A 17,912-nucleotide genomic window follows, 5' to 3' on the forward strand; every position below is an offset into this window, starting at 1 on the left:
GAGGGTGTTTGCTCAGAGGGAAAGACTGAGCAACAGCAGAAAGAAAGGGAGGGCAACAAAAAGAAAAAGATTGAATTTGAGGATAGATGGTGTATTGTCAGAGGGTATAAGCTAAGGTTTGACCAGACGTGAGAGGACTTGTCTGAGGAAAGCAGTGTTTTCCTTTGCAAACAATAGTAAAGAGTCAGGAAGGGGCAGAAAACAGACAGGAGGCAGAAGAAGGAAGTAGTTTGCCGTTTCACACGCTGATGGTGTAGCTGAGCCCCTCACAAGAATGCTCCTGGCTCTGCCTGCCATCTGGAATGTCGAGTCACTTCCTCTGTCTGTCCTGCGCTTTAACAGGGTTGTCCTCTGTGTCTCTGCTCCCACCCTCTGCTCTGACAGCAGTCTGAAGAAGACCACACCACTTTGGAAAGGACTCTCCTCGCAGCAGCTCTGAAAGTCAGACCAGCCCACATCCTTCCAGACTCACTCTTAATGGAACCAGGACTTGTGGAGGGGGGGAAGCAGAGGAGACTGCAGCCATCAGCTGAACGTATAGCGAGGGAGTTTCTTTTCCCTTATATGGCAGCAGAGCTGGGAAGTCATTTGAATTAGTCTGGTTTCTGTCTGGTTTTAATGCTGACTGAGTTCCATCTGGTGGATGTGTGTGTGGGTGGCGTGTGTGCAGCTTAATTTGTTTGTTTTCCCATTCTTGGTTCTTCTTTTCCAGTTGTTTGCATGCAGGGCTTTTGTTTTGGGACAAGAAGGAGGGCTTGTGTTTGTGGTTTAGCTCGAGGCAACGTCACCGCTTCAGGAGTGGCTGCTTCATTCAGACTTCTTCTCTTCCTTGCACAACTGCGATGGTCTGTGTTTGTTGGATCAACACACGACGCATACACACACCTGGGTGGAGCAGCTCACAACTTCAATCAGAAACTGGGGCTCTGTAGAGAAGTACACTACCAGGATGGAGGACTGCAGCTTTCGCTGAGAAGTGGAGGGCGTGTTGGAGCGGAATAACCTGGAGATTACATTTTTTTCACATCTGCTTCCTTCAGACCAACAGGATGGGTGACCCAGAAGCAACCAGGAAGGACCCAGGAAGTGCTACAATCATGGGGAGGCTTTAAATACTCAAGCAGACCACATCGGTTTTCTGATGCTGCTGACTTGCAAGAGAGACCTCTGGAGCGATGAAATCTCTGCAAGCCTAAGGCAGCTGGAAATGCAACCTCTGCGGTGGCGTTCATAACCTCATGTGGATTATTCTCCTGAGCATTTCTCTCCTCATCGATCGCCATGGCTTCAGCATCATGGTACCATCGTGACATCAGCCGTGTGAGAGCGGAGGACTTGCTGGCGCGGGCGGGGAGGGATGGCAGCTACCTGGTGAGAGACAGTGAGTCAGTGCCAGGAGCCTATGCATTGTGCCTGCTGTGAGTATAAACACACGCTTACCGGGTCCGACACACTGTCTGTTCGAAACTGCTATAATAAACTCATAAGGAAAGTCTAGTCATATTTAATTGTCTAATCTTGTAAAAAATAAAACTTTACTCAATGTATTTTATGTGGAAATATGCATATTTGTAAATTTAATGGGGCATGTCCATCATCATTTGCCACCTAGCTCCAAAGAAGTCATCAAGTCAGACGGTTCTGTCCTGAGCCATTAACTTCAGCAAATCAAACCCAAACGTATGACTACTTGTTTCCCCTATTTAACCCCCCTTTTCAATTCTTGGGCCCCTAAAAGTGGGCTGGAGCTCCGGCAACCACACTACGCTGCCTGCTTCATCGGGCTGGAGCCAGAAACATTCCTGAGAGCTGAGCCTGGCTGCTTCCAGCGCAGCCTCTTTCCTTTCATTCTTTTCTTGGTATATCATCCTCTCTTCTAATGTCCTCCACCACTGCAGCTATAATTTACATTTGTCAAACTTTATTCTTATGTTCTGGCCGCTAAGCGTGACATTTTCCACTGTTTTCACGCTAAATTATTACAAGTCACTATCCTGCAAAACTGCATAACACCTTTGTTAGAAAATGTTAACATCTGTCCCCTATTTTCACGCTTAAATCTTTCAGATCAAATGTTCAGAACAAATGTGATGTCAGAGTAATTTGAGTAAATACAAAAATGCAGATTTCAAATGGTGATTTCATTTATTTTGACAAAAAGCTTGCTTACCAACCTGAATCATGATTAATTTCAATCATTGTTTTTGTACAGTTAACTTTAACCTCAACAATGGTTGATTTCTGCTAAACAACAAATCACTAGAATTGAACCCAGCTGATGAAGTAGGCGATAAAATCTCAAAAAGTAACACCTCAAGTGCTAAATAAAGTCAAGTACAGATGAGAAACAATGTCTCTGACATGAATCAGTCTGGATAGAGGTACTAAGCCTTTTCTAAGGCAATGAGATGTTTTTCAACAAGCGGAGAAAACAGAGGACAGATGTGAGTCTTTAAGTGACTCCAAGAGCAAAGAATCATCCACAAGATAAAAAAGAAAAACAGAGTAACATTTAAAGCAGATTCATCACTCTCCTTAGTCAGAGTTCTTGATTTAACTATAAAAAAGAGTCTCAACTTTAAAATGCCATTTATGCTATAAAAACTCCATTGTGACTAATTTGACACAATTCTGCAGAAAGATTTGGTCAAACTCCCTCCACAGTGACATGAAAAACTCATTCCCAGTTATCGTAAAAACGCTTACTGACATTTCTTTTCACCAAACGTAGCACAACTAGCTGGTAGGTTAAGGAGACAAATACATTCTAGAGGTGCGCAGATCGATTGGTCACCGATCATAATCGGCCGATTTTCGTGAAAAAGTGCATGATCGGTGATCGGCGATCATTGGCTCTTGTTGCCGATACCGATCACCTGCTTCTCATTTCGCAGCCTGCCTGTGCAGCTGGTCTCCTCTTTCCTTCACTGCGCAAACACGCAGCAACACATCCTAAGCAATGTGGAACAATAACGCACTGAGTGAATGGGGACGTTTGCATGTTGCGGCGGAAAATTGAAGCAGGTCAAAATGCATCAACACAACGAAGCTAATACGACATAAAAACAATGCCATACTTGACGGAGTTTGGCTACATCGAGGCTCACTGCAGTAAAAAGACATATAGAGGATCAGATGGCAGTTAAAGCAGCACAGCTACAAACACTCACCCGGATTAGCATGACGGTCAGAAAGCTAAACAAATAACCCGCAAAATGATTTAAGTCTTGGAGCTGCGATGTAAGACGCTGGTTCTGCTCTCGCTGTTGAACCGCTGCTACGCTACAGGTAGTAATATTTCACAGACGKAGCGCCGCTTCTGCTCCACCTGGTAGTGACTCTCACACCAAACCTCTGCTTAAAGCTGCAGCATCTAACCTAAAAAATACATTTTACATACGTATTAAAACTTTCGCTGTCCTAACATGAGACAGATAATCTCTGAAAAAATAATCGATCTCCTCCCTGCTCTGCATAATTACTCCGCTCAGTCAGAAACAGCCAATCAGAACTAGCAGTAATCAGCTAGCCGCCATGCTAACAGGAAGTTTTCATTSAGTAACTCAGGATTGTTTATTGTAATGGAACCTGTATTTGCCTTTGAATGTTAAGTTTTATACTTGAATTTTTTTGGCAATGTTGAGAGGTTTTATTTTGGCTCTTTGCATTATTTAGCCTCTTCAGAGCCTTCATATGTTTTCAGTCTGTTAAAGATAGTATTACCAATAGCAGTACAATTTGCACAATGCCTGTTTTTTTCTTGTAAAAAGTTATTAAAAACAAGTTTTTGTCTAAATTAAGGTGAATTCATGGTTCCTTTTTCCACATAATGTAACCGGTAGTGTTTATGATAAAAAAATAAAAATAAAAAATAATTATGTGATCGGTATCGGTGATCAGTATCAGTGATCGGCCCTCATGGGTGATCGGTATCGGCACCGGCAGGAAAAAACCTGATTGGCACATCTCTAATTTTCTCATATGATTAAAATGATTGTGCAGTTTTTTTTCCTGTGGAAAATAAAGCCATCAGTTCAAAGCTGATTTTTTTAAATGTTTTTTGAGTATCTGCAGCATACCAGAAAAAAAAAAATGTGTTTTTCACAACACCGTACACATCGGTGCTCCTAGTTCTGTTTTGCATTCAGTCAAGATACAAACAAAAGTTCAATGTAGTCTAGGTTTTAAGTGACCACAAACTTTTTCTTAATTATGAAGCAGACGAAAAAGGATAAATGGATTTAAATGTGTTTTTAAAACAGATAAAAATATGAAAAGGTGAATGTTTATTTGTAATCAGCCCTCCTGAGTCACTGCTTCTTTAAGCCAGATTTGAAGCATTTCCAGTTGCAGTTGTGTTTGGTTATGTCTCTAGCATCACATCTACAGATGTGAGTCACTTCACCCCCTTTTTATTGGGGGAGAGCAGAAGTAGCTCAAGCTTATCCAGGATTTTCTTTTACAGTTTTCCATACTCCACTAATCTGAAACAAAGTTCCAGAAAACTGCAAAACCGCCAAAACACTGAGTTCCTTTAAATCAAGGCTAAAAATCCACCTGCTTCAAGCTGCTTTTGATTCATAATAACTGGTCATTTCAGTCATTTCCAAAATATTATATCAGTTGTTATGATTGAATAGTTGCTCGTTAATTAAGCAGTCTCTTTATAACATTTGTTGTTGAACTAGTTGATTTGCATTTTTAATTTTGTTTGTGTCTTAAGAAATACCTTTATGTCTTTTTTTAAATAATGTTTTTAAAGGATTTTTATTGTAATGTTTGGTGTGGACCCCCAGGAAGAGGGATCCTTAAATAAACACATTTACTTTTTATCATTTCAGTATTTCCGTAGACAGCTACTTTTTACTTTTACTTGAGTGAAAACATGTTGAAGCATTGCTACTTTTAGCTGAGAAATTGTTTTTGGTGAGTAATATTTAATCGGAAAGCTATAAGAGGCATTTAGACCAAAACGTTTACTTTTTATACGTATGTTTAAAGGACATAAAATTAGTTTAAACTTCTCCATAACTTCCTCCCTGACCTGCTGTGTTCCTTGATCTCCAACATCTTGTTGAAGATCAATGCTGTTGGCTAATTCTCTCTAATAAAGATCTGAGGCTTTCACAGAACAGTGTTAAATTACATACTGGTTGCATTGGATTTTTATTCAAGGTCCTGATGGAAAAGATGCTCTTCCAATTGACAATCAAGAGCTACTTTGCGTTGGTTAGTCACATAAAGTTGAGGTCTCACTCCTACCTAATGAATGCTAGTTTCATTTTGCCTTTGAATGTTTGCTTTTCGTTGATAACGCTGATTTTCGTCTTCCAAACAGGTTTCAACGTCATGTTCACACGTATCGTATTCTTCCTGACCCGGATGGTCTTCTGGCAGTTCAGGTAAAAATATCACTGCCTTGCTAAAAAATAGAGCTTTCGCAAACAAACACTAGTAAAAAAAGAAAACCACAAAAGATGCCTGAAGCCTTGATACAGTTTGAACAGCTTGACAGAAACCCCTCTGGTCAGATGGAGTTAGAAAACATCGGACAATGGTTTGTTATTCCATGTTGCACGGAGAACAGGAGCGTGTTTGTGTTTCTCCTCTCTGCAGACTCTGCAGCCACTTTGTTGTTTGAATGGCATCCCTGCCATGTGGCTGGATGCTTGCAGAATGAGCTCAGCAGCACAGAGGAGAAATTGTTGTCATGTCTCGGAGAATCCTACCCACTCACTAATTCACTGACCAACGGGTGTGTTTGTTTGTTTGTTTGTTTGTTTGTTTGTTTGTTTGCTACTCACATTTACGGAGGAGTCTGCGATTGAATCTAAAGGGATGTGAGGCTGTTTGAAAAGGTGTGGATTAGTTTATTGAAATCTAAAGCAAGCAACAGGAGCACATAAAGAGAACATATATACATATAAAATCTTTTTCTTTCACAGATTTTGAAAGAGCAGTTTAATGCTAATTATCTGGCAGCAGCTTTTAAGGCTTTGACTTGGAAAACTCCTCGGCTTTCCAATGAGGACATTTAGCTCTGTTGCTATTTCAGTTGTTTTTTCCACTGCCATCAGTACAAACCTCCAGTATGTGTTTTTCCCCAGACTGGATTTGCTCCACTAACTCACAAGTCGCATGCTCGCCCTTTTTTGTTTTTCCAAGAAGGCCGAGGAGATATTTTTGGGGGCGCTGCCTCGTATGCTATTCATTTCTTTTAAATGACTTTTCAAGAGATATTTGTGGTTTTAAAAAAAATACTATTTAAAGGGTTTTTGGCAGAACGATCAAGCAGCCAAAGCTAAAAAACTGGTTTCTCTCACCACAAAATGAAAGTGAAAAAAATATAAAAAGAAGGCTCAGGAAGGAGCTGTTCGCTCTGCAGTTGTGGTTTAATGTACCATGCTAAGCTGGGCCATGTGAATGGTAGCTGTGTGAGCATGTAATCTTATTTTCTGTCTCCTTTAACGTATCAAGTTTGATTAAAGGGAAGTTTGGTTGCCGTGGGAACTCTTTAATGTGTAAATAAAAAGCAAAATGTTTCTGAGATAGGCATTTATTTTTAGACAGCTTTTTTACATGCTCAATTAGCAACTAATGATGTCACCACTTATCACCCCTTATCATCTGTGTGTTTCCTGCCATACAAATATTCATTTCTGCTTTGTTAAACAAGTGACTGCGCAACATCTGTGAAAGTGGATCTGCTTTTAAAAAAAGTTAAGCTCATTAAAATCTCTGCTCACACTGTGGTTAGCTGCTTTTGTGCCATTTATTTAAAAAAAACTGAAAGTGACTTAATCTAAAACTAACAGTACGCTTTGCTGCTCTTTACTGTAAACTTAATGAAAGATTCTGTGCAGTTTCCAGTTTTCACATGCATAAAAGACGTAATATGTTTATAGTACGTGCAATAAATCTGTTGTGTCTGTATGCAGACAACACAAGGCGTGCAGGTGAACTGTTTTCGGACACTGGAGGACTTGGTGTTGGGATACCAGCAGCCCCACAGAGGCTTAGTCATCCCTCTTCTCTACGCTGTTCCTCATGACACAGACACAGGGGATGAGAGCTCAGGTGGGTCACAAGCTGTCATCATTTAAAAACGTCTTGATCTTAAGCTGTTTTTTTTAAATGGACAGTTTCTGAATTTTCAAACTGTAAATGCTCTGTAAGACGTCTAAATCTTCATATCCTTATCCCTGATCTTTTTGCTGTTTCTTGGGTTTTGTGTTAATGATGCCGTTTTTCCACTTGTACTCCATCTACTAAAAACACACTGCAAAAACACAAATCATTTTGATATAGTTTCTCTTGCAACTATCATATTTCACTTGAAATAAGACAAAACTAACTTATTAGTAACTTTTCAGCAAGATATAAGAGCTTCATTTGAATACATAATTCCTTAATATTGATGAAAAGTGCTATTTCCACAGCTATATTATTTCACTTATAACATGGGAAAAAAAATCTTGTGGTATTTTATTTGTACTAGACTAGACCAAAAATACTTGATATGATTTATATGTTTGTTTGCAGTGTACTGGATTGTATTGGATGGTATGAGTATAAAGATGGCTGACTTCAAATTAATGCCACCGTTTAGATTTTATTTATAATAAACCATGCATAATTATCCTTCCACTTCCCAGTAATGTGTCACTTTGTGTTGGTCTGTCACAAAAAATAATCAGATTTTAAAATTGAATGTTCCAGAGATGGATGGATGTGGAAAAGTGAAACCAGTGTGGATACTTTTGCATATTGCCTCTGTATTTTTATTCAGAATGACATTTTTTTTTTAAATTCTAATAATATTGAGTTAAATTTCTCTTTCATATTTATACACAGACGATGAGAAGCCGTCTCCAGTCCAAGCCCCGGTCAACACAGTGTCACTCGTGGGAACACCAACAAAACCAGCCCCTCATGCCTTGTTCCTGGAGAAGCTGCTTGAGATGAACACGTCTAAGTAAATTATTTCTGACCTAAGAAAGTTTGTATTCTTTTTTAAAATGTTTTGTTGGCTCTAGTGGCCTTTATTTGAAGGTAGTTAGACAGGAAAGAGGGTTATGAGAGAGGGGGAAGACATTCGGCAAGTGTCACCAGGCCGGGAATCGAGCCTGCGACCACCGGCATGAGGACTAAGGCCTCAATACACGGGTCGTGCCTAAGTGTTACCTTGCTAAATACGCTAAACAAAAGAATATGGGGTCTTGAGTGACGCGTCGGCCCATTGGGGAAAGGCACGAAGTAGGACCAGACTTTGACTCCAATAAAGCTGATTTGTCTTCAGAAGGTTATAGGATATACCAAAAAAGTCCCTAAATAGATGATATATAAAATAGGTCACAGTGGCGATGACTTTCTAAATGAACACTCACGGCTTCCCCACATTGTTTGTATTGGATCTGTCTTTAGCTGAGAGCACAACCACAAACCCTGACCTATTAACGTTTCTGCATCGATGGATTACATTTACAGCCAACTTGACCATTGAATGGTCAGTTAAAAAGTCACCATGAAAACCGAACGGAAAACAACTCAAAGCTCACAGCCATGAGTCAGTTTTTGATGATCTACTCATGTGACGATGGGAGTAATGTAAAATCTTGTTAAAGTAAAACAGAACAAATATAATCTTAGATTCATGTAGATTTATTTTTCATTGATAAAAATTTAACTCAATAAATAATTTAAATAAAAAGTGTGATGATACATAAGCACTCACTGTTTAAAAATATATGTAATCTTACTTCGTTTTTTTTCCCCACTTGATTTCGGTAAATTTTTTAAGTTTCCTTTAAATAGTTTGCTGGGATTCAGGCCCATTTCTCCTGACAGAACCACTGTAACTTAGTCGGGTTTGAAGCCCGATTCTTACACATGCTTTTTTTTTAAGGACTTTCTGATAAATACTCCGAAACACTGACTTTGTTGCAGCAAAACACCTCCACACCAGGATGCTGCCACCACCATACTTCACAGTTGTAGTGATGGTCTTTGACCCTGTGTGCGTTTGCAAACTGAACTCTTGGTTTTTTGTGTTGCTTTAGGAGAAACAGCTTCTTTATCAGTGATTGGCTTTCAGTCCATGTCTTTACAGATCTTGTTTTTTATAGATGGTAATTTTCTCTTAAAGGTTTCAGTCAGTGTCATCATCAGTTCTTTACAAAGATGAATGTATTCTGCATCAAAACACATTCATATGCGGGACAAAGAACTCATCTCCTCCCTGAACAGTATAATATCTGGACATTATGATGGCTTAACAGATGAAAGTGGCACTTTGTATTCAAAAAAGAACCAGATCTATTTTTATACTGACATTGTTTTAAAAAAACTTTTATTTTTCCTTTTTTATTTTTCATTTTTCATGGCGCAAAGCAATGTGTTTTGAGGTTTAGATCTAAAGTTGTGCAGCAAATTAACTCAAATGTTGTGAATTAACCCATCAGCAGTTTACAAAGCCGCAATATTAGCTTCTGGTGTTCCCAAATTGTTTAACGATATAGTAATGTTGTAACTTTGGGAAAGACTAAGAAAGATAAACAACTAGAAATAATTTATATTAATTTTAAATTAACTAACACAGCAAACATTTAGTCTGATTTAATGTCAGATAGTGAAAAAATGTAAACATCTAATTTCAGTCATATAAATGTTCTGGTCTTGTTAAAACCTAAAATAAAGTGCACAAAACCACGTGACAGATCCCCACTAAGTCATTATTTTATAAACAAGCATTTGTAGGCTTCAAATGAGTACAATAAACCCTAGAAGTTAATAGCTGTTTCACTTCCGTCTCACCAAATCATTAAAACTTTACTTGAATCACATTACAGAAGGAAGTTTGTTTGCACAGCATTCTGTTTTACTTTTGTCAGTTTTTATAGACGCATGCACCTGCTGGCAATCAAGCATAGCAGCTTTAGTGGCCTGTTCCAAGTGACTGTTCAGGTCCTATTAATAAACAGCACTGTTCTGCTCAACTACCCACAAGTTTCAGAAAGTGTGTGTTTTTTTCTTTTCTGAGGCAACATCTAACTTCCACTCCAGCAGCAAAACAATGGGGGACACTAACATTATCTGTGTTTTATTTTATGTTTTTCACAGTATTGCAGATGAAGTGATCGGCCTGCTCAATGACTACCTCTTCAGTGATTTGCCCCTGGACATTGAGAATGTGCATAAAGGGGCAACAACTTTATACCACCTCAAGCGCTCTTTGGCTGCAGCCTGCCAAGGCCTCAACAGGTTAGCAACAAACAATGGATGCAGTTTTAAATATTTTTGTTTTTCACAAAAAACAAGTCTCAGTTAATTTTATATGGATTTTATTCGATAGTGTGAAGTGGAAGGAAAATATTACTTGGTTTTCAGAATGTAAGAAAAAACACACATTTGTATTCATCTCCCCTGGTCAGCTCTTATTAAAACCAACTTTTAATTCAAATTCAGCTGGATGTGTTCTGGGATTTGCCTATACCAGCTTTGCAGACTGAAGATTTTGCAAATCAGTTTGATTTAGGTCTGGACTTTGACGATCTGCATTTCCTCTCCAGATACTATTGGCCTTTTAGTAGCTTTTCTGATTAATGCTCCTCCAAATCGTTTTAAGTGAAGAGCCATTTATTTTATTTTTGTGAAAAGTAAAGTAAATCCATGTATTTTTCCTTCCACTTCACAATTATGCTCTACTTTCTGTTGGTCTGTCACATAAAATGCCAATTATATTAAACATTTTTGACTGTAACATGACAAAATCTGTAAAAAAAGTAAAGAGATATTCAAACTTTGACTGTATATTAGCTGATTTTCATTACAGTTTTGATTGAATTTTATATGTTGAATGATGACAATAAGATTAAGAGACGCCTTTATTGCTTTTACAGTGAGATTGATCTTACTCTTTCGAGTCTGGAAACCTTGGCTAAAGTCTTCGACCATCCCAGCTGCTCTTTAACTCCTAGCAAGGCACAGGTACTAAAATAAACCATGAACTGCACTTGGAAACGTATCACTGTAGTTTGTGGAGTCATACACAAACTCATCATGGCTTTTATCTTGTGTTTTGGGAACGAGGGTCCAGAGAAGGAGATTGACAGCTTGTTGTGTAAAATCTCAGCTTTGATCAGCCTCCTTTCTTCGTTGGAGAAAAAGGTGTGTTCACAGAGTCAATAAACTAAAATTTTTTTTGAAATCAATACATTGTGGTTACAAATTGCTATTTGGAATAAAGCAACAGCTATAGTTAATCTTTAGTAATGGTATGAAGTTCTTATCTGATTATGCAGCTACACAAAAGAGGAATAAACATTTTTTGCTTGTGATGTAACTAAACAGTGCTTTATTTTTCCACATCTAGGTTTTGCAAGCATTACAAGATGCTGTGACCAACCACAACCTGGCTGTGCAGCCCAGCCAACCGCCTCCTGATCCAGCACCCACCATTGTAACACCTGCAAAGAACAACACCAGGCAGCTGTCTGTCCACTCCTTTCAGGTGAATCTGTCTTAAAAAGAAGCCTCTCGTTACGTTTAGCCATTTTTTTTTTTACATCAAAAGAACTTACCAATTGGTTAAGATTTCAGATGGAAAACAGCATAAATGTTCTCTCAAGAAAGTGCACTCAGTAATAAACCTCCAGCAGGTTCAACTATTCGCAAATTGTCCTTGAAACGCGACTCTAAATTCCATAAAACTAAGATATTTGAAAGGGAATTTAGTTTTTGGAAGCTGAAGAAACTAGGCGCAAAACTATCTTACACGCTATTGGCTGATGTTTGTATATTAGCCAATCCAGGAGCGCCATTAATTTTCCTTGGCGGTGATTGGCTGTATCCCGGAGCTAAGGAAGAGTGTGAATGCTAGCTTCTGAGGTAGTGCTAAGACGGTTTCTATTGTGCGTTTTAATAAATATTAAGTTATGTATTAACTATTAAAATAGGTAGCTAAAGTGTTTTTAGAGGGATTCTCAAGTATTTGCTGATTTCGTCTATTCGCGTATGCTTGCTATTCATAACCGTCGTGAATAGCGGAGGTCCATTTCGCTGCTTTCAATCAAAAATCCCAGAGGTTCATCTCAGTTTTTGCATCATGCCTCAGTCATTTCTGAGTAATTTGGAAAAATAAGTGGGCAAATATAGCTTGCTTAAAAGGAGAGGAAAAAGCCACGTCTGTGTAGAAATTTCAGAAAATTCTACAAATGTTTATCTCTCTTTCTGGTATTTATAAGAGGGAAATATTTTTGGTAATCTTGAATTGTGTAAAGTTGGAAAGGTTTATCCAATTTAATGCCAGACAGTGGAGAAAGAAGTTTGTTCATTTTACAATAGAGTATGTTAAATTTCTGGTTTCACTTGTATGCTTGATGTCTTAAAAAGAGATTAATCAAGGTGAGGAAATGACCCAGTCAAAGTCTGGACCTCAATCTGATGGAAATGCTTCGCTCAGAGCATAAAAGAGTTGTGCCTAAATAAGACTCTAGAAAGCTGTTACATCGCTAATTAATTTTAATCAGTTTTAGGATCACACAAAATGGGAACAATGAAAGATGACGGATGTTTTGCTTCTAGGTGAAGATGGTGAGGTACGGCAGACAAATTGTCTCTGTGGATGTGGACACAGGAGTCCTGCTGTTTGACAGGAAGTCGAGCTCATTTGGTATCGAGAAAGTCTCGCATAACAGAAGTAAGAAAATGATTCTTTTTAGAGCTTGTAACATTTCTTTTACATTTCATGCCATTATCTTTGCTTATTTTTTAGCATTAGATGGTTAATAGTGCTTAAAGGGAGAGTACAAATACTCAGATTTTACTGCGCACCTTCATGTAGGGTCGATTTTTCACTTATAAATTTATAAGTAAGATCAAAATCAACTATAAAAATGTGTTTATATTTGTACCAGTCTTTTAGAAGGATGCTCTTTAGCAATACTCTGCAGAATATGTAATATTTCCCCACATATCAGTTCTTCAGATTGTTAAGTTCCAAAATCACCCGGCCAAGATCCGAATGGTTGTTGACAGCTACCACAGCACACCGCGGGAGATGACATTTGAGAGTGCTCGGGTAAGGCAGGATGATAAGATTAACCTTTCAATTAAATTAGCTGCTTCCCTTACATGTTTTCGTTTCATCTCCGTCAGAAATGCGACTCGTTCTGCCAGCTCCTCCTGCTGATGAAATCCAGGCACTCTCAGCTGGATGAACCTGATATGGTCTCTGTGTTTGTTGGCACTTGGAACATGGGTAATCACTTGTGTGCTGACACTGATTTTCACTGGCTTGTGAGAGAAAACTCAATCAGAGCCAAACGTCCTGTTCTTGTGTCTGCAGGTGGTTCGCCTCCTCCTCGGACCTTGCAGTCGTGGGTGACCTGTTGTGGTTTGGGACACACTCCTGACGAGTCCACAGCTTTGCTTCCTCACGACATCTACGCATTAGGGACTCAGGAAAACCCTCAAGGGGAGAGAGAGTGGACAGAGCAAATCAAAGCAACTCTTCGCAGCTACACTCAAATTGACTTCAAACTAGTAATTATCTCTACACCTGGTTTATGAGTTTGTATTAAGAGAGGCATCTACTTCATTTTTTAAATAGCTTGTTACAAATGAAGGGAATACAGTTAAAACCATCCAATTTTAGGACACATTTTGTTTTTTCTTACTGTCTGACGTTACTTTAAACTCAACCTTTTCTGTTTTTGGTAAGTTAGTTACTAAACTGTTGAGAGAATAAAGCTTTAAAATTCAAAAGTTTACATATTCACAATATTTGAATCAAATATATAAAACTGATTATTTTTTAGATTTTCATTATGTTATTATGTTATTCCCTCATCAAAAATATGTGATCATTTCCTGAAGAAGGAGTTTCAGAAAGAAAATTAGTTTTTACAGAGATAAAGGTCCAATTTCAGGGCATTAAATTACAAAGTTACATTTATTTTTAGTCGTATTTAATATAGAAAGCATTTTTGTAACTATAAAATGGCACTATGTGTCTGTAAATACTCCCCCTTTAAATGCAGTAAAAAAATCTAGGTGTATTTTAAGGCTTTTCAAGATGTCAGATTTATCTGTGTTAACCACTGCGAGCACAAACACCATGAGAATGTTTTTATACTCTTCCAAGGCGGACATGGGTTCTGTATCCCAGCTTTGCAACTCCAAGATAAAAACAAAACATTTTGTGAAGATGCTATCCTAAACTTGTAAGAAATTGACATTGTCCATAGAAAAGTCCTGGGCTGAAAAGCCACGCAGAGAGGAAGAAGCCAGTACACCAAAAGTAACATAAAAAGCCAGATTGCAGTCTGGAAATGTCCTGCGGTCTGATGAAACTAAAATTGAAGTGCTTTTGACCATTCTGGTATGAGATGAGGAGAAACAAACACATTTAGAACAACATCCAAACATGTATTTACAACATTTTGTAGCAGCAGCAGGCACTAGTGCACTTCACAAGATAAGACTTTAGCTGTTCAGTTACCGAAGCAGTTAAAGAAAATAGAATAAAGTGCACAGAAATAAGCAGAGAACAGGTTTCACGAAATAAAAAGTATGGGATAAATGCAGTACAGACAGTTTATGTACAGATGACAGGATCTTCACAGTGCCAAATTAGCTACAAAAGGGCTTAAGGTCAGCCAATAAGAGTCAAAACTTTAGTGTAATCGTCGAAAGACGCTGTTTGTGTGAGATAAAGGCAGTCTAAAACACTGACTCTGCTACGCCAACTGAGACATGCGGAATAGACCAAAACTAAAAAAAAAAATTGTGAGAAGCATGCACAGAAATAAACAGAAAATAGCTAAATATTGTGAGAAGCTTGAGAAATAATATTAAGGATATGTTTGGGAATTTTTTAATAAAAAGGCACATTAAAAAAACAACAACTCATAAATAATTTCTCTCATTCTTGTGGCATTTAAGAAATAGGAACAATTTTGGCAATTTTAGCTGAACAAAAACAGAATCAGTTTCTGCCAAAACAAAATGTTATGTATTTTTTGTCTGTGTTAATATCAGATGTCAAATTCTTGCCCCACAGTGATGGAAAAACTCATGTTGGGTTTATCAGGTTGAAATATTTTTCATACATATTTATGTATAAAAAAAATAATATTTATGAAAAATATTTCTCACATCGAAGATGAGATCACAGAATGCATAAAAACACAGAGCCTTAGAAAACAGATAAACGAAGTCAGTATGTGTTTTTATACTTGTAGAAAAATGTGTTGTAATGCAAGCTCTTGTCCTCTAGGTGGCAGTGCAGTCCCTCTGGAATATGAGGCTGGCTGTGTTTGTAAATCCGGAGCACGAGAGTCGAGTCAGCCATGTGAACACAGCCAGTGTTAAAACTGGTCTAGGAAACACTCTGGGTAGGCTTTGTGCATTTTCTCTCCATCACACAAATCAAATGTGAAAAAACAGAAACATTTAAATTCAGGTTTGATTGTTTTTGTTGATGCAGGTAACAAGGGAGGAGTTGGAGTCTCCTTCCTCTTCAATGGGACATCTTTTGGGTTTGTGAACTGCCACCTGACCTCTGGAAGTGACAAAGTGTTAAGGTTCAGAAATCAAATGTTTTGGAGAAAGTTTAGTTCACTTGATGTTTTTGTCATTCATTTATGCATTCTATATTATAACACCCAGGAGGAATCAGAGCTTCGTGGACATCCTCAGACTGCTTTCCCTGGGCGACAAACATCTCTCTGCCTTTGATATCAGCCTTCGTTTCACTCATCTCTTTTGGTGTGGAGACCTCAACTACAGGCTTGACCTGGACGTACAGGTCAGACTGACTTATTACAACAAATATTGACATTCTATAGTACAGAAGAAAACAAAACCCAGATAGAGCAGAAACAATAAAACAGATGAAACATAAAAAAATTCCCCTGTTCATTAAAATGAATCTGAACCAACAGTTTTGGATCCTTTTTAAAAAATGTTGAAGGGAATATGGGATGCCAATTTACAGGCCTTTTTTTTCTGACTCTGGAGAAAAGATGTAAAATATCTTTGAGAGGAACGGTTGTACTATTTGCACTTGTAAATAATCCAAGACGTACTTTTTGGTACAGAAAAATCATTTGATGTCTGCAGACACACGGTGACTATAAAACATATTAAAACCCGCTTAGATGTTTTAACGGTTTTATCTCTTTACCAATCAATCATTACCAACAAAATTTTGCTTTTTTGACACCATTTTAAGAAATAAAAAAATCTCTTTAAAGATTGTTTCAAAAATAATTATTGATTAAATAAAAAATATGTACCATAAAATAAGTGCCTATTTTTCTGTAGCTGTAGCTGGATGTTTTAGTTCATAAAAAAATAAATGTTCCCTCAAGCCGATAGCTCTCCTACAGAAAGAAACTGTCCTCCAAGATTTCTCTATATTTTACTGCATTCATTTGTTGTTTTTTGTTTTTCCAACACTGCCTGTTTCATCTTTTTAAATTTTCATTTTGACAAAAATGCCACATTTTGTTAATCGTGACTGACTAGTAAAACCGATAAAAGCCCTTCATATTGTTTTCCTTGTGTCATGTTCAGCTGAAATGTTTTCTCACCTAGAGTCTGAATTTCTTCTGAAAAGGGAAGCAAAGTTTAAGTTTCAGTTTGGAAAAAAGACTTTCATTATGAGTTTAAACACAAATTCTATTAGATAATGATGTTTAAATACTTGACAGACTGTTTCAAGGAATTTTTCAAACCAAATTTTTTCCATTTAAAATATGATAACCTTTGATTATCCTTGATCTAAAACAAAAAAAGTGTGGTACACTGTACAACATCTATTTTACAGAGTAAAGAAATTGAGCTGAAACATAATAAATTGTGTCATCTGAATAAATTGTCACAAAGATTTTATATATTTAGAAATCACTTGCAGATTAGCCAGCGTGATGTAACGTTATTACACGGGGAATATCCTGCATCGTCATGGTCCGTATCATCTGCAGGACATCCTCAAACATGTTTCCAAAAGAGAATTCGAGGAGCTCATGTTTGCAGACCAGCTGACTCGAGAAAGACAGAAAAGGAAAGCTTTTTTCAATTTCAGTGAGTTCCAAGCAAAACAGATTCAAAATGTCATTTTTATTTAGGTACAAATGCAAAGTATTTGACTTTTCTTTCTTTGTTTTTGTTTTTCGTGATTAAGAGGAAGAGAAGATTGCGTTTCCACCCACCTACCGGTATGAGAGAGGCTCCAGAGACTGCTACCTTTGGCAGAAGTACAAGACATCAGGAGTGAGTTTTTCCCAGTCAAATAAAAAGCGCACCACAAAAATTGATGGATAGAACAGGTAAATAGGCATAAAAATATATGTAGCGATTGCTAGAACAGATACAAAAATGTTTTGGAGGACTATTAGAAGAACTATTCTACAAAAGTAAAGTTATGAAATCTATTTTATTTAAGAATTTAGATGAATAGTATCCAATCTGTGGTACTGTGAGTAAGGAAGATGACTTAATGTATAGAGTTTAGTTCCAAAATCCACAGATTGAAACTTATTAGGAAACTGTGATCTGAGAACAGGATAAGCCACAGTAAGATGTCCCAGCAGCAGATAAGCTTCAAAAGCTCACTAGAATGCCAAAACACCAGGAGCTTGAAAGAAGTGATTCTTGATCCCTGACCTTCGAATCAGTAAGCCAGAGTCCAGACGACTGAAGCACCACTGCTCCGTTCCAAGTATATACTTCTTAAGATAATTTATTTGTAACTTAATCCTATTTCAGGAATTTGTGGGGATAAGTGACTGGGACAGCAGCTGCTCGGATCGCTAAAAATAGCCGGTTAAGAATTAACTTTCTTTCTAAAAGAGGAATGCCTGTCGTGAACGGAACGAGGGCATCCTTCAGTGGACACACACACACTC

General features: G+C 37.8%; 1 protein-coding gene across 1 annotated transcript in view; it reads left to right on the forward strand.

Moving 5' to 3' along the window:
* inppl1b (inositol polyphosphate phosphatase-like 1b) overlaps window positions 1-17,912 on the forward strand; it is a 26,757-nt gene continuing 8,845 nt past the window's right edge. Inside the window, exons 1-17 of the mRNA XM_008420749.2 lie at window positions 1-1,418; window positions 5,339-5,402; window positions 6,939-7,077; window positions 7,855-7,975; window positions 10,120-10,260; window positions 10,899-10,986; window positions 11,089-11,166; window positions 11,372-11,509; window positions 12,583-12,697; window positions 12,978-13,078; window positions 13,156-13,258; window positions 13,346-13,542; window positions 15,278-15,395; window positions 15,488-15,584; window positions 15,670-15,808; window positions 16,989-17,088; window positions 17,189-17,277. Of these exons, the coding sequence (XP_008418971.1) occupies window positions 1,282-1,418; window positions 5,339-5,402; window positions 6,939-7,077; window positions 7,855-7,975; window positions 10,120-10,260; window positions 10,899-10,986; window positions 11,089-11,166; window positions 11,372-11,509; window positions 12,583-12,697; window positions 12,978-13,078; window positions 13,156-13,258; window positions 13,346-13,542; window positions 15,278-15,395; window positions 15,488-15,584; window positions 15,670-15,808; window positions 16,989-17,088; window positions 17,189-17,277 (1,965 nt within the window). The 5' untranslated portion in view covers window positions 1-1,281. The remainder of the gene's footprint in view (window positions 1,419-5,338; window positions 5,403-6,938; window positions 7,078-7,854; window positions 7,976-10,119; window positions 10,261-10,898; window positions 10,987-11,088; window positions 11,167-11,371; window positions 11,510-12,582; window positions 12,698-12,977; window positions 13,079-13,155; window positions 13,259-13,345; window positions 13,543-15,277; window positions 15,396-15,487; window positions 15,585-15,669; window positions 15,809-16,988; window positions 17,089-17,188; window positions 17,278-17,912) is intronic.

This window comes from Poecilia reticulata, linkage group LG10, assembly GCF_000633615.1.
Source record: "Poecilia reticulata strain Guanapo linkage group LG10, Guppy_female_1.0+MT, whole genome shotgun sequence".
Lineage (NCBI taxonomy): Eukaryota > Metazoa > Chordata > Actinopteri > Cyprinodontiformes > Poeciliidae > Poecilia > Poecilia reticulata.